The sequence below is a fragment of the Peromyscus eremicus genome, chromosome 9 (assembly GCF_949786415.1).
Source record: "Peromyscus eremicus chromosome 9, PerEre_H2_v1, whole genome shotgun sequence".
NCBI lineage: Eukaryota > Metazoa > Chordata > Mammalia > Rodentia > Cricetidae > Peromyscus > Peromyscus eremicus.
This window is the reverse complement of record NC_081425.1, coordinates 51,483,327-51,507,753: the sequence shown is the minus strand read 5'-3', so window position 1 is coordinate 51,507,753 and position 24,427 is coordinate 51,483,327. Positions and strand designations below refer to the sequence as shown.

The 24,427-nt window shown below is 42.6% G+C and overlaps 1 protein-coding gene across 1 annotated transcript in view; it reads right to left on the bottom strand.

Moving 5' to 3' along the window:
* Positions 1 to 329: 329 nt before the first annotated feature.
* Xpo7 (exportin 7) overlaps positions 330 to 24,427 on the bottom strand; it is an 89,805-nt gene continuing 65,707 nt past the window's right edge. The window contains exons 12-28 of the mRNA XM_059273360.1: positions 23,345 to 23,538; positions 22,661 to 22,766; positions 20,622 to 20,757; positions 20,047 to 20,120; positions 18,823 to 18,903; positions 17,984 to 18,047; positions 17,512 to 17,620; positions 16,478 to 16,584; positions 12,876 to 12,964; positions 11,695 to 11,802; positions 8,025 to 8,107; positions 7,448 to 7,662; positions 6,949 to 7,087; positions 5,301 to 5,461; positions 4,204 to 4,302; positions 2,803 to 2,930; positions 330 to 1,888 (exon numbers count right to left, since the gene is read on the bottom strand). Of these exons, the coding sequence (XP_059129343.1) occupies positions 1,795 to 1,888; positions 2,803 to 2,930; positions 4,204 to 4,302; positions 5,301 to 5,461; positions 6,949 to 7,087; positions 7,448 to 7,662; positions 8,025 to 8,107; positions 11,695 to 11,802; positions 12,876 to 12,964; positions 16,478 to 16,584; positions 17,512 to 17,620; positions 17,984 to 18,047; positions 18,823 to 18,903; positions 20,047 to 20,120; positions 20,622 to 20,757; positions 22,661 to 22,766; positions 23,345 to 23,538 (1,987 nt within the window). The 3' untranslated portion in view covers positions 330 to 1,794. The remainder of the gene's footprint in view (positions 1,889 to 2,802; positions 2,931 to 4,203; positions 4,303 to 5,300; positions 5,462 to 6,948; positions 7,088 to 7,447; positions 7,663 to 8,024; positions 8,108 to 11,694; positions 11,803 to 12,875; positions 12,965 to 16,477; positions 16,585 to 17,511; positions 17,621 to 17,983; positions 18,048 to 18,822; positions 18,904 to 20,046; positions 20,121 to 20,621; positions 20,758 to 22,660; positions 22,767 to 23,344; positions 23,539 to 24,427) is intronic.

Sequence of the window (24,427 nt, the reverse complement as noted above, 5' to 3'; positions counted from 1 at the left end):
TATCAGAGAAGCAGATGGAAGGACTAACAAAATGGGGCTTTCTTCAACTACTGCTTATATGCAGGTAGTCATTTTATTACCTGAAGAGAGGAAGAGTGTCTTCATTTTGACAACTCTGGAGAGCATTACACTATGCTTCAAGTATGTTAGCTGAACCAGTCATATTTTTAAAGAATTGAGTCAGATACAGTGAGTTAATTTTATAAGGCAGAGGGACTTCTGTATCCAGTGGCTTTTAAAAAAGAAGGCATGATTGATTAAATTATTACCTCCATGTGTTTAAGTGAGACACATCCCTGGACACACTACACTTGACTGCTGAAACCAGGTCAGTAGAAACCACTGAAGTTTATTGGCGGTCACAATGCTTACACTGTATGCAGCAAACACCCTTACAAGTCTATCCGCAACCTGATCACGCAAGAAAAGATTCACCACACAGTCGCCAGAGGAGAAGGAAATTAACAGGCTTGTTTGTGAGGGTTGAGGAAAATAAAAATAAAACCTAATTGATTAATGTCCCATGGGTAAGAGCTGAACTAGAGATGTGTACAACTAGCAGCAACAGTTGTGGGAAAGTACAAGGCAAATAGCTTTCTCCATTGAATTTTTCTCTGTAGGTTAATTTTTCTTTTTTAATATTCAAAACATTTATTATGGTTTTTATTTTATAAAAATGTATATTTTTCAAGGGAGAATGTTAAATACTTCATGCTAGGTAGACCTTGTTATTAAGAACCCCTCCTCTGTAGTAACTTCCTCCAGTTCATACATTCATGAGTGCAGGGTACATACATAAATATCCACACACACATCCACACACACTGCCTCAAGGGCTGGGGAAGACAAAGTTATGGCCACACACATCAGGCCTCTGGTGGACTCATGCAAATTGCTCAACAAGAGAGCAAATGGCTCAATTCTCCATAGTCTCCCTACAGAGACCAAGAATCCTAAGACATAAATCCAACTTTTAACAGCAAGAGGCATCTGTCTGAGGATGAGGGTTAAGTAAAATGGGAGAAAGGATAGAGATCAGAACACCAGACATTTTTAGCTGGAGTTGTTTGTTACTGCAGGAGGCTGGGGGGCCCAGGGCAGCATCCATGGACGGGGAGGATGGTGCTCCCGCATGGCTCAGAGTTCCTAATAACAAGGGTTAATACAGCAACAGGAACGCATCATTGGGGGTGGGGGTGGGAAAAGGGCATTAAGAAAAAATATACATTTGGAGTTTTTCCTTTTGTTTTGCCTCTCTACACTGTGTCACTAAATATATCTCTGCACTTTCACACATCCTTGTCCAATAAAGCTTCAGGCCACCACAATACACATTTTTCTTCACTCACCATACATAACCCTCACATCAGCATTGGTGCACTAGACTCTGTAAAAATTTTTCAGTCACACTTTTGTTTTTAAACTTGAGTCAATATAAACCTTGTTCAAAATGTTATGAAAAAATGTACATGTTTATACAAGGCAGGTTGTGGCAGGACACTGGGCTCTCCCTGCTTGGGTGGCCCCAGGAGGGGGCTGGAGTCTCAGATGTTTGTCTCTGTCTCCTTCCACCACCCTTCCCACCCAGTCCCCCAGGAACCAGCAGCGCCCTGCCCTTAGCGAGTGCACGCACACCCCGTTATTTCTTGGGGAAATGGCTAGTTGACCTTTGCCATTTCCCCCACACCTCTGGAGGAAGGAGCTGGGATCAGCCAGGCCCTCTCCCTTGCAATTGTTCAACCTCTGGACCAGACCAAAGGGACGCTGCTCTGTACAGGTAGAGTCCAAGAGTTGTCAGCTCATCATGTCATTGCTATTCACTCCATAAGTGGAATTCTTCATTGAATCGTTGACTTCTCGACGGAATGCTGACAGGTTCTGGGTGAACCTGCAGAAAGGATGCATGTGGTTTGGGGCAGGAGGTAGAAATGAAAGGTCTTTGCCTAAAACGTTTTCCTAAGTACAGAAATAGCTACTGAGAAGCAGAACACAGGAACTCTGTCTAATCAGCTAGCCTTAGTCTTAGGACTATTAGGGAAAGGTAGCCTTGTTTACATTTCTACTTTTTCCTGGTAACTTCTCAGCAGGCCAGAGATGGTCAAACCTGGAGCTAGGAGGGCCATGCTGGGCTCATGGCAGCACCACAGGCAACATTAACTGCTTGACAAGAGATGGGTATTAACCTTAGGAAGTCAATGCTAAAAGACCGAAGACATAGAGCTGTGTTTTTCCAATATGGAAGCTGCTAACCACAGATGGTTAGTGAGCCAGCGAGACTGAGAGCTGAATCAAATTTAATATTTAAATTCAGTTCCCCATCAGTCTACTTACTCTTACATTAAAACGCTTTCATTAGAATTAAATAATGAAGATAATCTAGATAGTTAATTTCTTTGAAAACTTCAAATATGTTTGGCATAACCAGGGTACAAGAATCTATCAATCTGTGTCAAGTTTATGAAATGTAGTTCAGATTAGGTGTTTCTGACAAAAACTTAGCATCTCAGTTTAGATATGCCATTAAGTATTATATATATATTATATATATGGTTTTAAAGATTTAGCAAAATAAAGTTTACAATCTCAATTTTAAAACATACACTGACATAATTTTAGATGTTTTGGGTTACTACTAAAACTTGTCATGGAGAAATTTAAACTAGACATGTAGCTTGCCTCTCTACTAGACAGGACTGCTTTAGGTAGATCATATCTGGTGAAAAGAAATGTCTATGGAACTGCCCTTGTTTCTCAGTCTGAAAAATAACAGTACTTCTTGGCAAGACCCAGACAGACACTTACCTGTCTCTGTTTTTTGTCAGAAGATTCCGCTCAATGCCTTCCATCAAATTTTCAAAACACAGATGCATGGCCTGCTGTTTCTCTGGTGGTTGGCTATTGACAATGCTGTTTCTCAGGTCAGAAAAATACTGTGGGTCAAGGAGCAAAATGGAAGGTGAGAGAAGACAGGTGAGTGTTCTTCAAGGAAGGCAGTGTCTACTACAAGTCAATATATACTGTACAGTTCAAACACTGGCCTCAGCAGGACCCTCAACTTCTGGATCTATCTGCCTCTCCGTCCACTCCCCAAGTGCTGGAGCTGTAAGCATGTGCTACCAGACCTGGCTTCAGACTCCCTTTCAGGGGAATGGCAAGGCTTTGTGACAGCTGGATCTAGAGTGTAGGTCTCAGGTGCTCTAATGTCTAGGGACAACTTTCCCTTTAAAGGATTTTTGTCACTATTTTTTTAAGGCAGGGTCTCATGTAGCCTAGACTGGCCTCAAACTCACTATGTAGCTGTGAATGACCTTACACTTTTGCTCCTCCTGCGTTCACCTCCCAAATGCTGGGATTATAGGCATAGGCTGCCAAACCTGACTGTGTGCAGACTTCAATAGGCAAGTAGAAACAGGACACATTTAGTCGATGGCCCATACCCCAGGCCTCCTTGCCAAGTGACAGCCGTGTGAAGGCTTAATAAACCTCTGGCTAGGACAGGAGCTGGCATTCCTACCTTTTCTTTTTGTTTTCGGAGTTTTATTTCTATTATTGTTCTGTGTGTGTATGTGTCTGGGTGCCCTCAAATGACAGAAAAGTGTCAGACTCCTTGGAGATGGAGTTACAAATGGTTGAGTGCTGCCTGATGTGGAGGCTGGGAATCAAACTTTGGTCCATCTGGAAGAAGAGCAAACACACTTATCACTGAGCCATCTCTGTAGACCCCTTTTCTTTTCAAGCCAGGGTCTTACTATCTGGTTGTCCTGTAACTTGCTCTATAGACCAGACTGGCCTTGAACTCGAGAGATCATCCTGGTTCTGCATCCTGAGTGCTGGAATTAAAAGTGTGCACCACTACATCCAACAACACACACACATACACACACACTCTCTCCTAAGGAGGGGTGGTGGCTGGAGAGATAGTTCAGTAGTTAAGAGCACTGGCTGTTCTCCTAGAGGACCTCAGTTTGGTTCCCAGCACCTATATGGCAGCTTATTATCATATGTAACTCTAGCTCCATGGGCTCTGATGCCCTCTTCTGGCTTCCAAGAGTACCAGGCACACACGTGGTATATATACATACATGCAGACAAAACACCCATACACATAAAATAAAGATTTAATAAAAAAAAAAAGTCTGAACTCAGGCTGTCAGGGTTGGTGTAAGTACCTATCTCCTGAGCCCCTTGCTGATCCTGGCCTACCTTTTCATTAAGTAGTATCAAGCCAAGTAGGGGTCGGGACATAGACCACTGATTTCTACAGTCTTCAAAGATGATGATGTTCAGCACCGTGGACAGCATCTAGCAGCAAGAAGGCAGAGATCCAGTTAGCGTGCAGTTACATTAAGTAGGAGGACAGGCTCCAAACAGGTCTTTTTTTTGGGACAGGGTTTCTCTGTGTAGCTTTGCGTCTTTCCTGGATCTAGCTCTGTAGACCAGGATGGCCTTGAACTCACAGAGATCCGCCTGGCTCTGCCTCCCGAGTGCTGGGATTAAAGGCGTGTGCCACCACCGCCTGGCCTAAACAGGTTTCTTCTATGCAGGGTAAACTAGAAAAATATCTGTGAATCTTCATGGTAAACTTTTATTTATAGGTAGTCTTTCCCTGTTCACTCTGACTTGTGGGGAATAGGATGGGGTGAAGCATACAAAATTTAAGCAGGCAAAAAGCTCCTTGTACTATTATTTCCAAGTACTGGTCTTAGAGAAGAGAGCTTTATGACTCTTTGAGAGTGTGATTAAGTTGTGAATAATTTTACTGCTACTTGAGAGCAATGAGTAGTCGTGAAACTGGCTTGGACATTATCAGCTTAAACATATGCCATACTACTGACTTCTATTTGGCATTGTATCTTCTCCCCCCCATCCCCCCCCCCCCCAACCCATATAACAGTCTTGGCTGTCCTGGATCTCACTCTGTAGACCAGGCTGGCCTCGAACTGACAGAGTTCCGCCTGCCCCTGCCTCCCGGTGCTGGGATTAAAGGTGTGTGTCACCACTGCCCAGCTTTGTCTTGTATTCTTGCTCTAAGAAAGCTAGGTGTGGCTAACTCATGCTCCGTTTCCCAGCAGTGAGGGAGAAGAGCAATTTTCGTGGAAGTGAGTGCTCATGAGATAGGACACGGGTAGGTGACACTCAGATCATTTATTTTTCAGATCTAGAAAATTCAAAATCCACTGCCATTTTAAGAACATGAACATAGTGAGATGTGCATCAGCTTGCTTGGCCTTCCCTCTCTTGAAGAAGTTCATCCACAGTGGGACATACCACCACTGCCAATTAACCCTCAGATTCCTTACCTGCTGGATCATAGCTGGATGCTGCTGCATGATATGCAGAAAGCAGTCACTCTCCCGGTTCAGGGGTGTTGTCCTTTTCTTGGTGCTTCGTGACAGCTGTTTGAAGAGGTATGTCACAATATGGTCCAGGCAGGAACAGCAGCCTGTGCATACCATGGTGTCTGGAAGAAAGGTGTGGGAGAGCAGGAATACTGAGCTGCGGATGACTTGGGCAAATAGATTAACACTGGCTGCAATCCCCTAAGATTATGTGGTTAGACTGGGACCTCAGCCAAGGTCACTACTGAGTACACACAAGGCCCAGTTTAACTTTGAAATGGAATGTAATACATAATGTTAAGTATTAAATTATTGGCTTAATGTATTTTATTTCACTTAAAAAAATCTTATTCAACAAGTGCTATATTTGTGCCAAATACTTTGTTAAATGCTTCCCCCAAGACAGGGTTTCTCTGTGTAGTCCTGGCTATTCTGAAACTAGCTCTGTAGACCAGAACTCAAACTCAAACTCAAAGAGATTCACCTGCCTCTGCTCCAAGTACTGGGATTAAAGGCATGGGCCATCACTATTTTACAAATACTTTAATATATGCTCTTGAGAACTCTCAAGGAGGTTAAGTATGGCTTCTGACAACAGAGACACCAGCCTGGAGAGATAATGAGACTCATCCAAAACCATACTGCTAGAAACAGTAAGAGCTATAGAACCCAGGGGTCTGAAGTATGAGCCTGAGTTACTGGTTGAGGAGGGCATCGTCAAATCCAATTTCATATGGCCTGTCAACATTGACCTTGGTTAGAATGGGCTATGTACTGGCCTTTATCTCTAAAGCATCTTGGGGAGGTCCACAGCTTATCTGAGGAACCGGGCAATGTGCAGGCAGGCTCCCAAGGCAAGGTCTGATACCTTGGGGATGGACTATTCTAGATATGGCTTTTGTCCTGGAAAGAAGTACAGATGTATCACGAAAGTGGCAGTGAGGTATGAATAGTTCACAATAGATAATTCAAAAGTCCTTTCTATCATGACTGTTCGGCCTAATACCAAAATGGTTGACAGGACTACAAGGACTAGGAGGGAACTTGGGGAACTAGCTGAGGAAACACTTCTATAGCTTCTACGATGCTCAAGAGAGAGGATCAATCCTCTAATGCGCCCAAGGGGACCTTGCTGGATGTGCACACTGTTTCTGCTTATTTTCAGCTTGACTTTATTTCTCTATAGCCTTCCTCATAAGCCAGCTGGATTTCCTAGTTTCTTCTTGCCCATAAATGTTAGTCTTGCTATGCCTGCAACCGTTGTGGACCTCCTATCCATCTTTTACACGCATACTTTGATGCCAGGCTTTCCCTGAACCCATCTTCTCATGACCAGGAGCTTACTTATTCCTCTGTATTCACCTGCCATGTGTCTTGTCTATTCAGGTATTTGTTTTACCCACCAGATGAAAAACTCTGTAAGGAAAAAGTATGTTCTGTCACTGTATCCTGAATGTCTCACACAGTGGTACTTGCACCAGGATCAGTAAGCACTTGCTTGATGAGACTATACCATGAGTGTCACATTGGGTTGTCAAGGCCAACATTTTACAGCAGCAATGTTTTTAGAGACTGTAAGTGGCACACACCAGACCACCTTGGTCCTTACCAAGTGCAGTAAGTCCTTCAGAAATCGAAGAGAGGATGTACATGATGACATGAGGTTCCAGGCTTGCAATAAAGTTCATATGGTCCTGGGTCAGGACTTCCAGTAGTGAATAGTAAGACTGGCTGAGCTTGGGGTAATCCTGGGCAAAAGAGAAGGAAGAAAATCAGTTGAATCATTTAGTACTTTAGCACAAAGGGAGAAGGTCTTTAATAAACTAGTTCCTTCAGTTGGGAAAACAAAAGACACAGTTACAGCGAAAGGAATAAGGTTGCAGTTTCTTGTCTGTCTGAGACACAACCTTTATATAGCTCTCTCTGGAATAGAACTTGATGTTGACAAAGCAGTTCTTGAACTCAGAGATCTGCCTCCCTCTTCCTCCTAAGTGCTGGGATTAAAGGCATGAGGTTGTAGTTTCTTAGGAAAAACATTCAGTTGTGGTCATGGGCATAAAAAACTAACATGATCTGTGCATGATACTGCCAATGGGGCTTAGGCTTACCAGGAGGTCACTGTGAGGAATAGAGAGAAGCAGTTTGATGAAAGTCTGTAGGGCATTTTCCAAGGCATCATCTCCATAGAGACGGAAGACCCCAAAATTGACGTAACTCCCACTGAGAGCAGCTTTCAGCATGGAGAAGCAGATGGAGATACCCTTGAGCTTCAAAGCATAGACCTGATCTTTTGGCACCTCTCCTAGCGTCAGGATACGATTGCCTGAGAAAACACAGGAAGTATTTATACAACCATGTTCATAATACTTTTTTATAGTCAGGGTTGTACTATGTAGTTCTGGCTGGCCTTGAACTCACAGAGATCTGCCTGCCTCTGCCTTCTGAGTACTGAGATTAAAGGCATTTGTGTTTATAGTTTAAGCGTTCACAGTTATCCCAACCGTCCTATACATAGGCATATACAATATATATTTCAGCAGGCCTTTGGTAACATCTAGCAGTCTCATACTTATGTATAAGGAACACAGCACCCCATGGGAATGCTCTCCTGGCTACTCTTAGTCTAACCTGAGACCACATACAGTTGGATTCACTTCCAGGGACATGCTTCTCTAAAGTACCTACCATACATTGTTATCATCTTGCTGGTTTCTCGGAAAAGTAAGATACCATTGGGAGATGAGACATCAAACTGGAGTCGCTGAGATCTGAGCAGAAAATACAGAAGGACAAAAAGTCAAAGGTTTTTCTTGGTAGAACAGGATGTTCTAGGTTCTCACTGGTGCTCCATAGGTGACTCAGCACTACTGCTGCAAACTGCTGACTCCACTGAGGGAAGAACCATACTTTTTATTCAATGATGTTGCTTTTTCTTAAAGCTCACCATTTTAGGTTCAAGTTCTGCTCTTCAAACAATGAAAACATTAAAATAAAACCAAACCAAACTAAACAACAGGACTGTAGATAAAATTAAGCCTTTTAAAATTCTCAATTTTCTTTAAGGTATGGTTTCTACCAGTCATTTGTTGGTACTAACTCCCAAGTCTTTGTTTGCATTTACCCACAGTCTCGGTGGCAAGAGATGGAGGGGTGCAAACACTATTACCATTTTCTAAGAAGAACACTAAAGGACTTGGAATGCTCTAACACTCAAATATCAGGCAAGGGAGAATACATTTTAATAATCTCAGTTTTGGTTCTTGACTGTTTGTGAGGCCAGAATATCTCTTTTAGCTACTCTACCTTGGAGTGAACGGCACCTGACTAGTCAAGGCCTGCAAGATCCAGAGGTCCTTCTTGACACCCCTGCCTGTCTAATCATGCTCAAGTCCACTCACTTCCTATATGTTCTCCGTTTCCACTCTTGCCTCACTACAGTCTATTCTTCACATGGCAGGTAGCTAGAATGACACCATTAAATGAAGTAAGCAAGATCACCGACAAACCTGCATAAAATGCTTACTAACTTCCTACTGCAGTGAGGATAAATGTCTGTTCTCAGTGAGGATAAATGTCTGTTCTTCATTACTGCTGTACCAAGGCTCTAGCAAAGGCACGTCTGCCCACAAACTTGACTTCCTCTATGTCCTCTGCTTGCTCACCAGGATCCAGCCACAGAGGTGGTGCTCTGTCTCAAATTCCAGCAAGCCTGACCTATCTTAGGGGTACCTACAATAGTATTAACTGCTTACAACAGCTTTCACCTGGAGTTCTATTAGAATCTTGTCATTCAGATCCCAGATCAGCTTCTCAGCAGGGTGGTGGTGGTACACACCTGTATCCCAGCACTTGGGGAGGCAGAGGCACACAGATCAAACAAAAAAATCCATCAGCTTCACTGAGAGGCTTTCCTTGACCTCCTTCCTACTCTTCTCAATTCTATTATATATATATATTTTAATTAAGTTTCTTGAGACAGGGTTTCTTTGTGTAACAGCTCTAGCTGTTCTGGAACTCACTCTGTAGACCAGGCTGGCCTCAAACTCACGGAGATCCACCTGCCTCTGCCTCCTGAGAGCTGAGATTAAAGTCGTGTGCCACCACCGCCCAGTTCAATTCTATTACTTTTAAAATAGCATTTAATCACTGCTAAAATTCTCTTCTGTACTTCTTAATTTTGGGGGGATAGGGTCTGATGCTGTAGTCCAGGCTGGCCTAGTACTCACTATAGCCTAGTCTGACCTCAAATTCATAGCAACCCACCTGCCCAGCATATACTTGTTTTTAGTGTCCTTCTTACCATATGTTACATCAATTGAGGGAGAGATTCTGTCCACAACAGCTATGAAGTTTCTTAACAAAGATTGGGTACTCTCAGATAACTATTTTATAAATGATTAGCTCTTTTTTTTTTTTTTTTTTTTTTTTTGGTTTTTCGAGACAGGGTTTCTCTGTGTAGCTTTGCGCCTCTCCTGGAACTCACTTGGTAGCCCAGGCTGGCCTCGAACTCACAGAGATCCACCTGGCTCTGCCTCCCGAGTGCTGGGATTAAAGGCGTGCGCCACCACTGCCCGGCTATGATTAGCTCTTTGAATGTAGGCTTCATGGGAGGTTATGGCCCCTCAGAATATTATACTCACTCATCACTATAGCAGTTTTAAAAATTCTCAGCAGTGTCATGAGAAATTGATTAACATACCCACAAATGCAAAGCTAAGGCACTATTTTTTTTCGTTTTGCTCTAAAATGTAAGACAGATCTAAAATTTGGTATACTGAATTTATTTTTCCCCCAGAGCTGAGGACCGAACCCAGGACCTTGCAAGCAGCGCTCTACCACTGAGCTAAATCCCCAACCCCGAATTTTTTTTTTTAATTATCTTGGTCTAGCTAGCTACAGTTAGGCTAATAAACAACTTGTGTGTGTGTGTGTGTGTGTGTGTGTGTGTGTGTGTGTGTGTGTGTGTTGATATATGCATGTGTGTGTACATGTGTGCTTGCCTATGTGTTTGGAGGCCACAGGCCTGGATCAGGGGTTCTTGTTACACTGCTTTTTACCCCCCCTCCCCCCGAAACAGGGTCTCACTACATAGCCATGGCTAGCCAAACTCAAAGAGATCCACCTGCCTTGCCCCTTGAGTGCTATGACTAAAGGCATGTGCCACCATGCCTGGTTCCTCTATTGTATTTAGAGACAAAGTGTTTTACTGAACATGGAGCTCAGTGTTTTGCCTAGACTGTTCAGGGCACCATGAGAATTTGCCTATCTCTGTCTTTTCAGTATGGATTATGGATATGTATAGCCATACCTAACTTTTATATGGGTGCTGGGAATACAAACACAAGTCCTCCTGCCTGCATAGCAAACACTTTACCCACTTTACACACTGCTGTTTTGAGACAGGATCCTACTTTGTAGCCTGGGTTAGCATGTGGCAATCCTCCTACCTCAGCTTCCTGAGTGTTAGGATCCTAAGTTTGAGCCACTTGCCACACACTAAGAAAAGGTTTAAAAAAAAATTTTAGGAGCTGAAGAGATGGCTCAGCAGTTAAGAGCATGTACTGTTCTTGTAGAGGACCTGAGTTTTGTTGCCAGTGTCCCTATCAGGTGGCTTAAAATCACCTGTAATTACATTCCAGTTTCAGAGGTAGCCAAATGCCTCTGACCTCTGCAGGCACATGCACTCATGTACATACCCATTCACATAATTAAAAATAAAATAAGATCTCAAAAAAAAAAAGGTATTTAAAACAGCATATCTTTCTTATATATCACTATTCTAAAATATGGACAGGGTACCATTATCAAATGTCAACTTGTGTATGTTTGGGCAGGGGAGAAAACAAAATCTTGGTTGCCAAGTTTACTTCTTCTTAAGAGTGGATATCCTGGTGGTGGGGGAAAGGACGGATACCAGGGTTGGGGATCTACCTTGGTTAGTCAGTGTTTCCTAGCATGCAGGAAGCTCTGATTTGATCCCCAGCATTGCACAAATCAGGTATGTTGGCGCATTCCTATCATCCTAGCACCCAGGAGGAGGCATGGAAATTAGGTTCAGGTCATCCTCAGTCATATATTATTTAAGGTCAACCTGGGCTAGTGAGACCTTGTCTCAAGACAACCCACCCCCAACAAACAGACAAAAGAGGATGTCCTGAGCTCATCTGGTGATTTATTTCCTGTAGACAGCAATGGCTTTGTGTGGCTGGCAGTATCCTTCTTTCAAACAAGAACACATACACTTTTAGAAACTTTCAAATTTGATAGCAGTGCTCCCCAATCTGCCCAGAGTTGTACAAGAAAATGAATCACCTTAGGGGTTCTCAAGCAGCAGAGCAGCTACCATCCCGCTTACCTGTTATGAACTAATTCAGCCATCAGCTTGAGCACAGGTGTGGTACAGGCTGGGTCATGGTACCAGAGCTCAATTGCCCGCTGGAGAATTGGCATGTAGGAGGGATAGCTATAAAGGAGATGCTAAGGAAGATATTCTGAATCCACAAGAAAGAGTTTAAATAATTTTTCAGTGCTCATCAAGCACAAACTCATATTACAGCTCTTTATTTTCCTGTTTTGTTTGCTAACCGCTATCCTGGGGAGTTTTTCTATGTGCGCAATCTCTCTCTCCATGCACGCACATAAGCAAACATACATCCATACAACAGGCATTGAGAGATACATTTCAATTCTCAGTGCCTTTCTTCTGAAGAACACAGTGTATTTCCTATTTTTTAAATATGTATTTTTTAAAATTTATTTTAATTTTATGGGCATTGGTATTTTGACTGCATGTGAGTGGCCATATAGGTACTGGGAATTGAACCAGGGTCCTTCGAAACATCAGTCGGTACTCTCAATCACTGAGCCATCTCTCCAGCCCCCATATTCCATATTTTTATTTATACTTTACCACTTACACGACAAGAGATCAACTATTTCTTTTATGTTGGAAGAAACTATTGGAAAAACACGTCCTCAGATTTTGATGACTGACTGATCCACGTCACAAAGTCAGTAAAGTTAAGGCTTTCTTCCTAGATCTCCAAGTTTGTTATGTCTCTCTCCTGCCTTTACTTTCATTAGACAGAACTTGCTATGTTGCCCAGGCTGGCCTCCAAGTCATGACTTCCAGTCTCGCTCTCTTAAGTGCTGGAATTACAGGCATGGGAGACCACGTCTGGCTTTCTCTTTTTGATTCTTTCCTTTTTTTTGTTTTTGTTTTTTTGAGACAGGTTTTCTGTGTGCAGCCCTGGCTGTCCTGGCCCTTGCTTTGTAGACCAGGCTGGCCTTAAACTCAAGGATCCTCCTGTCTCTGCCTCCTGAGTGCTGGGATTAAAGGCCTGCACCACCACGGCTTCCTCATAGTAAAATTCATGTGCAGCAGTTCCACATTGGTGCTTGGTTCCATTCCAACTTTTAGCAGATCTTTTGGAAAACCATTTTCTTGCCCCCCAAACCTCGTCCTTCGCACTCCCAACACATAGCTTCACTCCAGTTACTGTCTGTGCAATAGGTTTCTAGTATGAGTTAGGATACATCCATTCGAAGAGCATCATGAAGCTGGTCTTGGCATTGAAGGCAAAAGCTATCCCTCTCAGGTCTCTCACTAGGCCAACAAGAGTTCTCTGTAACAGGATGTAGAAACAGGAGAAACATCCCAACTATAACCCTCTGATAGGAATTTCACACAATTGTAATCAAAGTCTTCCTTTCACAGCACCCCCCCCCCCCCCCCCCAATATTCTGAATCCATTTCCTTCATGCTAGAATGGAATCTTTTCACCTAGAAAATTAGTTTTGGAAACTTGATACATGGGCTGGAGATTTCTTGTAACAAGATCTGAAATTCAAAATCCTCCAAAATACAAAATACTTTTCAGTATGTCCAGTAAATGATGAAACTGTTCATACAGACTTACTGGGCTGGGGAAACAGGTCAGTGCTGTGAGCCCTAAGTTCCCTGCACTGCAAAAGAATAAAAAATTCCCCAGGAACAATAACAAACAAAGTTACCTTTAGGCCAAGTGCATAAGGTGGATGTGATACACAAGTGAATTCTGTATTCAGACTTGGGTCCCATCCCATTCTCAAATTATCTCATTTTATATATATGCAAATATACCAAAATCTAGGAAAAAAAACCCCTGAAATTTCAAGTATCTCTGGCCCAGATATTTCACATAAGGGACACATACTCTATACTCAGAAAAACAGTATGACTTATGGCTCATTATTGAAAAAAATGAAGTTAAGCTATCTTGCTCCCTATACTTGAGCTTGAACCCATGGCCTCATTGTCTGCTAGGAAAGGACTCTCAGAGACGGTACATTTTAAGACATTAAAGAGATATGTAAAGATAAGGAAATCAAAATAACTCAGCTTTTCAAAAGGGAAAAATGCTATATAAAGGCAGAAAAGGCTTACGTCCAGAGTTCTTAATTTTTTTAATTTTTTTTTTTTTTTTTTTTTTTTTTTTTGGTTTTTCGAGACAGGGTTTCTCTGTGTAGCTTTGCGCCTTTCCTGGGACTCACTTGGTAGCCCAGGCTGGCCTCGAACTCACAGAGATCCGCCTGGCTCTGCCTCCTGAGTGCTGGGATTAAAGGCGTGCGCCACCACCGCCCGGCAGAGTTCTTTATCTTAAAGGAACTCAAGAACACTCTACCAAGAGGAAGTGAACATGGTACCTTCCCTGGATCCTTAGTACCGAGAAATAAGACTCATGTGTTCAACGCTGGAGCTGTAAGGCGTCATACTTTCCATTTATGGACAAGGCCTCGGAACTTCCCCATGGTCATGCTGCTTCTCAGAGTAGGGGTGCAGTTTGCATCAAGATCCCCTCTCTGGTGCTGCTAAGATGGCTCAGGGGGGAAAAGCACTTTCTGTGTAAGTTGGTGAACTGAATTTGATCCCCGGACTACGTAAAGGTAGAAGAGAACTGAATCCACAGAGCTGTCCCCTGCCTCCATATATACTCTGGGGCATGTGCAATCACCCCTGCAAACTAGAAATCTAATATTCTCTTTAGAAATATTAGCATTTCTACTTGGGCATCCTGATTAACAGAACACTTGCCTGGGAATTTGAGGATGTTGACTTGTTTAGCAAAAGCTGCTGTACTACACTATGAACAGTCTCCTTTAAGCAAACAATTCTCTCTGAGCTGATACCATGAGCTTAACTTTCTAGCCTAAGATAAATCAATCTAAAAGACTTGTTACAAGGGCCATGGCAGAAAGAATGGGTGGCAACTATAGTCCACGGTCAGCCTGGTTTCTTTAGGTAATTTTACTTAGTTGGATGGCACTATGACGATGGAAAAGAGCTAGCATTCACAGATACTCTTAACTAACTGGTATGTTATGTAAAATAACTCCCCTTAGAATGACTCAGATGCCCAAACATAAGCACAAAGTTGACAAAGTTATACAGAGTGGTATTGTTCTCTGACTACCTTGTTGTAAAGTCTCTTAGATTTCCATCTTTCAAAATTAAGAAAGTTTTTAAGCATTTTATTTATTTTTTGTGTGTACATACACATATATGCTCATATCCATGTCAGAGCGTACTTCAGAAGACAACTTGAAAGAGTTGGTCCTCTCCCTTTACTGTGTGGGCAACAGCGACTAAACTCAGGTTGTCAGGCTTGGCAGCAAATGTCTTTACCTACTGATCTACCTTGCTGGCTCTAGAGGCTTTCACAAGATAAACTGTCAGGTCAAGCCTCACATTTCCCTTCATCAACACCCTTTTGCTGTTTGGTGTCTCTCTGCTCAGCCTGGGTGTCCTTAGGAATACTGCAGGAAGCATTACTACCAACGCTAACATCCTCAGGTATTCCTAGTTTGGTATGGGTATCTACAGGCCAGGAGGGTAAGCATGTATTAAGTAAAAACAGGAGAGTAACAATCAAATGATTTTGAAGGCCAGAATCAAGAACTAAAAAATTGACTTGAAATTCTACACATGGGGGCTGAAGAGATGGCTCAGAGGTTCAGAGCACTGGCTGCTTTTCCAGAGGTCCTGAGTTCAATTCCCAGCAACCACATGATGGCGCATAACCATTTGTAATGAGATCTGGCACTATCTTCTGGTCTGCAGGCATACATGCAGACAGATCACTATACATAATAAAAAACCAAAAACCAAAAACCAAAACCAAAACAAAACAAAAAACTCAACCCAAACCCTATGCATGGACTATGGAATTTCAAAGACTAATCTCTTATTGTGTCTGTTTTGTGGTGCTGGAGTTTGAAACTGGGGCTTCCAGTACCCTAGTTAAGTGCCCTACCACGAAACCACAGTTCCTAGGCCCCTCAAAAGAAATCTTCACAGAAATAAGGAGTTACAAAGAACTCAATGATAATGAAATGGCATCTATCAAAATTTTGGGGTTTTGAAAATCTGTTTTGGGTAGGTGGGGGAGGTGGGAAGTATCTGTAAGAAGCTGGGGGAAGAGTACACTGTGTACTCAAAACACATGGTGTGAAAACATTTTTTTTTTCAATTAAAAAAGAGAAAATCTGTTTCATGACAGTGGAGAAACACGTAACACTATACATGTAAAATAGTTAAGACAGTACAGTCTGTTGTCAAACTAAAAAAATTTCAAAGAAAAACTTTTGGAATATGACTAGAGGCTCTTACAGTTTTACAGCTTTACAGTAAGAAAGAGCTGAAAAGAACTGAATTAACTCAAGAAAAGTATGAAAGCAAAGGTAAGAGTAGAAAACACAGATAAAATAGTCTTTTTTTTGCAATGACTAATTACCTGGTACTGGTCTAGAAAAACAGTGAAATCACTAATAAACACCATTAAAAATTAAAACGGGACATTATTCAATATGTAACAGTGATTCCAAAGGCAGTAAGAAAACTGTAACTTCATGTTGATACATCTAAAAATGTATACAACAATCCCTAAACAATGTTTACAAATACACTTTAATATGGATAGGCTTTATGACTATCAGACCTTCAACTGAGAACTCTCAAGAGCACAAGAGATTCACATGCCAACCAGGGGATAGTTTGTAGATAAGTTGCACCCTTTCAGCAGCTGGCAGCTGCCCAATCCCAGCTTTACCAAGCTCTGCCTTTAGCCAGAAGCCAACTGGTTCATAGGTGGAGGACTCACCTTTGCCTCTTGTTCATTGAAGCTGTTAGTGCTGAACATCTGGGCCACAGCCTCAAACGCTGCCGTGAGTGGAAGCATGAACTGCTCATACTGATCTTCATCCTCTCCTGAAAGGGAAACAACCCTAGGTGTGACTCTGAGGCCAACAAGTCCAAGCTGTGAATACTTGAGAAATAAGATGGGGTGAAAGAGGAGGCCATCCCAGGGCAATCCAAAGGCTCCCTTTACTATCCCAATGGGTGTTAGTAGTAATTAAAGTCAAATGTTAGCGGAGACCTGCATGTGCACAAGGTACTACACACTGTTTGGTTCGTACCAAGGCTGCCGTGTTAGAACTAGGCGAGATGCTTCTGGAGGCTTTAATTACATGCACTTTCCTTAGTAGTATTTCATTTGAGTAGAAGTAGATTAAAATAGCTCAAAATCACAACGGCAAACACCACTGAGCATTCGTGATTATTAGTTGGACCACCAGTGCTACTCAGGTGACTGAACTTCCCTGGTTCCCATGCACTGGAGATCTACATAATTAAACCTCTGTTGACTGGGTAAGGTGGGTCTGCTTATTAGTGTGGGGTGGAGGTGGTTCTTGCCAACAAGATGCACTTAAGAAACTCAATAATTCTCTTATTTTACACATGTGGTTGTCAGAGAGAGAATTTTATATTCTTTGAAAAAGTTATTTTAGACAAGGATCTTATTATATTGCTCTGGTTGGTCTCAAACCCAGGTTTCCTGTCTTAGTCTCCCAAATAGTGGAATAACAGGTGCACACTACTGCATCTAGCTTGAATAGAATTTGAAAGCCATGGCATATCCAGATTAAAACTTGGTTGCATACTGTTACTCTATTCCAGTACAGGGAGCATGACAGCATGGTGTATTTTTTTGTGAAAAGAGGGTGTTATTTCAGATGTTTTTGTTACTGTTGAAACAACAGAGAAGAGTTCCCCCATATCTACTACTCTGTCCTCAGATAAAAATTTAGTACAGGGCCAGATTACTTCTTGAGCCACTAGAGTTCATTGCAGTACCTAAATCCACCATGAGGAGACGCCCAAGTGCTGTGTAGAAGGTAGTCCGACACCGCATGTCTGTCAGGTTGGACTGATTGTTAATACCCAAAAATGAAAAGTGCTCGCTCTATTAAAAAAAAGAAAACAAGTTAAAAAGGTAAAAACATGGGTTAGAGGTAGAATGGAAGTCAGTAATTTCAGAATTACTGAGCCCTTGCACGCTAGCGGCCCCATGGTCACTCTTTAAGGATACACGGATGCTTTAATTTTTGAAAGTTATCATGGCTGTTACTACTGGCTTATCCCAAGTATATACAGCAGTAGGTGACTTTAGTACAGCCCAGGCATCCTGAGCAGCTCTGATGATGGGAGTGTAATCTGGCAGAGATGCAGGACCCAGGGCTTCAACTGAAGCACCTGCTTTGCAGTGCTGAGGAAGTGCTATGTGGGTGGCCGGAGAACAGACAGGACAAGGGCCGAGATCACTCACCGTGTGATTGTTCAGCATGAACTGTACCGCGCTAAGCTTCACTAGCTTCCTTACACTACTGTATGTAAAGACAAAGGACACAGTCAAGGAAAGTGTGGCACAAACTAAGACATGTTCAGAGTTAGCATGCTTTCCCTAGATATCTTTTTTTCTAAACCACAGGAGCACAATATGCCAAATAGGAAAGTGTTTGTTAGTACTTAATTGATTAATAAGAGAACACTCATACCAAACTGCTACTTTTAAGAAATTTCTCCTCAGAGTCAGACTATTCCAGAGTAGCTCCTCCTGGCAGGATTTCAAGAGGGACTTTATGCCTTAAAGCCCTGCGCAAGCATCCACTGTGCATTGTGAATAGACTCCTCTCCTATTTAGAAAGGGACTAGCTATGAACAGTCTTTAAAGACTGTGAGAAAAAGTTGCTGGGGAAATTGTACAGTGTTTTCTGCACTTACTGGCTCCCTCCCAACTGTGGAGCAATCCAAACTTCACAGCAGATGTTGTTCAGATCAAGGGTTCCAGGCCACTACTGTGGGAAAGCTTAGTGTTAGGATGAAGCTTTGCTAAGAGCTTAGCTACAGAGAGCATACCAGACCAGCCAGGTCCCAGGCCTCCTAGTATTTATGAATTTTAGGATCAGTCAGGGATATGTCTATAGTCAACTATTATATTGTGTTGAGCCTTACTTTTAGGGACTTGGAATTATGCTAGATTCTGTGTGTGTATTGCCTTTGGCTCCTAGGAATATAGAAGACACTTGAGTCCCAGCTACACCCAAGTTAAAGTGGCAGCAGAAACCATGTGACTTTCTAACTTGCTCAGTCTCACTTAAAGGATATCCAATGGAGAGGTCATTGAGAAGCTGCAGTGTCTTGGAGGTGATTGGTTCACAACGCCCCCAGTATTTCAAGTTGGTGATGCTGGAGGAAAAAAAGAAAAAAGAAGCAAGAGAAACTTTTGTTGCACCTGATTTCCTTAAGGGATGAAAGAAGAAATTTATCAATCAAAAGTCAGCACACATCTGTATCACCAATTCACAGACATCACGACCACAGGAAAAAAAAAAAAAGGGTATAAAATCTCTGTACTTACATTTGGTTGACTAGAAAAATTATCCTTCAGATAATCTTCACTACTTGGTTCCAAAGCTACACTGGCCCATACCCAGGCCCTTGGAATTCTGGGGCACTCCAGGGCTGATTTCTGCAGCAAGGGTAAGAGATTTCTGCGGCAGTGATAACATGCAGACGTATGCACCTCTGCACCTGCACAATCCACTGTCAGCTGCAGAACTCTAGTAACCCTTGCTTCTGGTCTTGGCTGGCAGAGTCCTTTAGACCCCCTTGGCTTTTTCCATCTTAAATTAGTAACCAGCTCATGGGTATCAGTGTTTAGGCTGGGACAGTTGCAAGGAAGTAAAATGGTACTTTGCACACAGCCCTGGGTTATTATTTGACTCCTAGTGTGTGCTATGATAAATTGAGCTCCTAAAAAGAGGAAAATGTAACCAAGGGACATAACTTAAAAACAACAGAAACAAAAACAAGAAAAGGGCCAATTAGGAGCACCAATTTGAAGACATTCCAACAGCAGGAGTAGATTTTGGAAACTCAAGACTCCTGGAGGGTATGATGCTTCCTGAGAAGAATAAGCCCATGGGAGAGTGAGGCTCTCCCCTTGGAGGTCGGGCAGGCATTCCTAATGGAAATCAGCACCAGAAAACAAATGCCTACTCTGGGCATCCCGGACAGCTCAGTGACCGAGAGTGAGAGGACAAATACCAATCACCAGGGAGGAGCTCCATTTTATGAATGCCTTGACAGGATTTCAACTGTGATTCCAAAGGCTAAAGAGAAGATTCGGTAAAATTCTACACAAGCCTGGAATGCTCTGGGGCCGGGCCATATCTCTAAGCACAGCGTGTCACACACTCAAATGCACAATTCTCTGACGCAAACGATCAAGGCTGGAATAGCAAGGCAGTGGCAACACAGTGCCTGGGTCACTGCACAGTTGCAACAGGACTGCAGGGCCTCTTGCTGACGGTGAGCCACAACACTTACACTTTTCCTATGAAGACACTCAGCACCATCGTCTCATCATTCAACCCCAGAACTTCTGAGAGTCGGCGGTACAGCTGGTGTCATGCAAAGTAAGAGAAAATCATCAGATGACATAAAACGAATACAACCTGGGCTGTCTAAGATGAGTCCACACTAAGGGGATAGGATGTAGGACAGCTCTGGGAAGTATGCACTGAAGGGATAGGCTAGCTTTAATGTTCTAAATACTAGGGAGACTATATTCTCTTATTGGACCACTTCAATCCTGAAATTCTCCAAACCCTGCCAAAACTACCGGCTGTTCTCAACATTAATTCATGTATAGAGACTAAGAACTGCCAATTTGGGAGAGTACAACAGATGTTTCGACTGGCCATTTGTTAAGCATATGGAGCACTAGAGAAACAGGCCCAATTCATTGATAATTCTCAGAATTCTCAGGCTAAGAGAAAACATTTGGATTTTCCCAATACTGGAAATCTGGAGGCTTATTGTAACTGTGATCAACTGTTTCCCCTCCATCAGCAACTCCACACCCGGGAAGTGAGAAATGGAGCTAACTGTGAGTCTGTTACCTTCGAGGATTTCTGCACCTGGTCCCCAATGTAGATCTTACGGAACTGCTCAAAAAAGCTAAGCATGGCCAATTCGAGCTTCTCATTACCCGCCTGAGCCAAGCGGGAATCTGTCAGGTTCATAAGCTGGAGTACCCTGGAGGAAGAGGAGTGATGATTCTCTCAACAGCAGGATATCCTGGGCATTCTAAACAATGTAAGCTACTTCAAAATCATCACATGTCTCTCTCCTTATCCACACTTTGGAAATTGTCTTCTCTGCAGGCTCTAAATGGTGGTGAGAAAACTAAGTCTCTATTTCTGCTTATAAACAGTAGTAAAATATGAATATAAAGGTAATGGTCTTTTTCTGGAACTTCTTCGAGATCGTGGATGAAGTGATCTTCTGCATTCAAATTCAACTATGCTGATGAGTGGGACTGAACTAGCCCAGTGCTTCTCAATCTCTTTTTCTCATAGAGCTATGAAAGCAAGGTCATAGAGCCATGGCGGAAAGGTCATAGGCAAGGACCACTTTCAGGGACAAACAGCAGATGTACTACTACCTATGACTTTAATCCTTTGCTCTGGACCCTTCTCTCCCAAACAAGGATATGGCCAATGTTGAATGAGGAATAATGGTACGCCATTTCCACCCGGTAATGGTCTTCTTACAATTGAGTCATTTGGCATTTGATAGAATGAAGACAGCAACTATTTATGACATATCATGAGTAAATTAGACTCACTTACTGTGTTGCAACACCCAAGAGGAGAACAGTCCACAAGACACTGTCTACACTGCATTTATTATGACACACACGTGGTAACAGAAAGGTATTGGATTTCATTCTTACGGAATCTTTGTTCACGACCCTTAAAAAGTGCTAGTGAGGCAATACCATGCACACTTTTGTCATAATTAACGTACCCAAAGTCAAAAGAACATTTGATAAACAATATGGGAGTAAAAAGACATAAATGGGAATTTTTTTAGAAGGCTAAGATTTATAGACTGAGATGTCTGGGACCAATACAATGCAAGACACCAGGTTCCTGTGGGTTCTCCCTAGGGAAGATACCTGAAGAGTTCAGAAGTCTTAACAATGGCAGCTCTCTGTATGGCCCTACAATCATTTTAAAACACACAGTAACATTCTGGCCCCTTCTATCATACTCCTGCGGTAATAAGCTGCAGATGTGTGGTATCACCACAGACTGATGCAGGGATGAGGATCTAGCTATCTTAAACATGACAAAGGCTTGAAAATTGTAGATAACACTACTCTTCTCATAACACCTTCTTTCTTGTTTATTTACTTGTTTCTGAGATGTAAAGCCCCTTTGGAAAAAGGGGCGGAGGATACAGTTTAGTAGTAGAGCACATGCCTAGCATAATACCTGAAGTTACTCTCAGAAACAAGTAAATAAACAAGAAAGGTTATGTGAGCAATGGGCTTATTATTATAGTAAAATGAATTACATTTTTTTTTTTTGAGGTAAGATCTCGCTATGGCCCAGAGCTTGATATGTAGACAAAGTTGGCCTTGAACTCACAGAGATCTGCTTGCCTCTGCCTTCCCATTTTAACTTAGAAAACTTTCAGTAAGTTTTAACACTCACTTAGTGGTTTTTAATAAAAGGAGAACACAGATACAAAATAATGTGAAATTCTGTGGCTGTGACAGGCTGCAGGAGTGCTACCAAGGAACCAGTTTTCCTTTAGACCTGTGTCAGCACTGCAAATAAAACCCAAGTCTCCAACTCTTAGATACTGCCCCTGAAGAGATCAACAGTTACCCCTCAATAGCTTTCCCAATTCCATATATAGCATTTCCTTGCTGATTATTGTTAATTTTTTTTTTTTTAAGTGTAAATCATAGGTAGGAGTTCTTACTGCAGGCACAAAAGAGAGCTAGCTGGCTTAGCATAGTAGGTCCACATCCTCTTGGGCATTATGTTGCCTAAGAAGGTTTTCTGCAATTGGTAGAAAACATCAGGAGGGGCCCAAAGGTGCTGAGTACTCCAGTAGAATAAAAGGCTTCCATGGGCACACTTACCGACACACGAGCTCACCATCCATAGCATCTTGCTCATCGGTGCTGGCAAAAGAAACTCGGCCACCAATCACAGCTCCAATGATGTAAACCAACCATGTCAGTCGTCCTGGAGTAGGAAGAAGACTCTTTAGTGTCCCCTTGCTAGTGTTGTAAAGATACTTTTTACTAGAAGACTCTTCAATCCTTTCCCCCCCTGAGACAGTTTCTCTGTAGCCTTGGCTGTCCTGGAACTCGCTTTGTAGACCAGGCTGGCCTCCAACCCTCAGAGATCCACCTGCCTCTGCCTCCCGAGTGCTGGGACTAAAGGTGTGCACTACTACCACCTGGGAAGACTCCTTAATCTTGATTCTAGTAAAGCCATAAAATCTTTCCTGATATAGGATGGCCATCATTCTACTCTAGTAAGGCTGACATCAGGAGGGAAACTGATCAGAGAATAAGCACTCCTGTATCAGACCAGACCACCGTTTCTGGAGTGCAGTTCTTCCTTGGAACAACCCAATGCAGGTATGATTTATTATTCCACCCTAGTCCCCTGTGGCATTTATTCATTCATTCACTCACTCTGTGTGCATGGAGGTGATAGCAGATAATCCTTTTTTTTGGCCGGGAGAAGGGCACAAAGGGAGGAAGCAAGAGGGAAGGGGCTGACAGTATCTCTGTGCTCCCGGACTCCGCACTCACCCTCCTGTACTGCAATGTCCACTGGGCTGGCGCTGGCACTCTGCAGCAGTTCCTGGTAGGACTGGGCCGACTGGTCAAACAGCTGCACAAGGAGCGCACATGTCTTCTCATACTCACAACGCCCAATGGTGGACAACTGGTCCAACTGCTGCTGGACCAGACCTGTATCCTCCAGGGGGTCTTCCAGGCCATCCCTACTCCAAGAAAGAAGGCAACCCTCTTAAAAAAACATGCCCATTAATTTCCCTGACACAGCAGCTTTTTCTCCTCCACAACAGAGGATCAACACTAGTTTTTCCCAAGGAAGGAAATTTAAAAAGTTCTTGTTGTCACTGAACCTTCCCAATTCCTTAGCATTTGTCTGCCACTGAACCTGGCACTTATGTTTCTAACCCTTCTGAGCTCCTGGCACTTAGGTTTTCCTTCTTTTATTAATAATATATTTAAAATATATATTTATATTCTAAAAAGACAAGGTTTCTCTGTGTAGCCTTGGCTGTCCTGGAACTTGATCAGTAGACCAGACTGGCCTAGAACTCAGAGATCCACCTGCTCTGCCTCCTAAGTGCTGAGATTGAAGGCATGTGCCACCACCGCCCAGCTTATTTAAAATTGTTTTAAGATTATATTTTTACTGTAACTATGTACGTATGCATGCCCAAGTGCATATATATGTAGGTCAGAGGATAATTTGTAGGAGTCAGTTTCCTCCTTTGCCAAGTGGCCCTTGGGAACTGACTGGTAGTCAGGCTTGAAGACAAAGCACCTTTACTCACTGAGCTATCTTGAAGACCTGTGAAGAGTAGCATCTTTTCCCTCTTTTTTTTTTCAAAATTTGCTTTTGCGGTGCCAAGATTGAACTCGGGCTTTGTGCATGCCCAGCAAGTACTCTACTGCTGAGCTACTCTAGGCATTCCTAGCCAATCTTTCCGATTACTGTATACTTTGGGACTCTAAGTACATATTCCTGCATTTGAAGTTATTGTGGCCAAATGAGGTCAGGGAATTCAGAAACTTTAATGAGGAAGGCAGTATGTTTTCCTCAGCAATGTAAAAACTTTGATGAACCCCATATTTTATCAA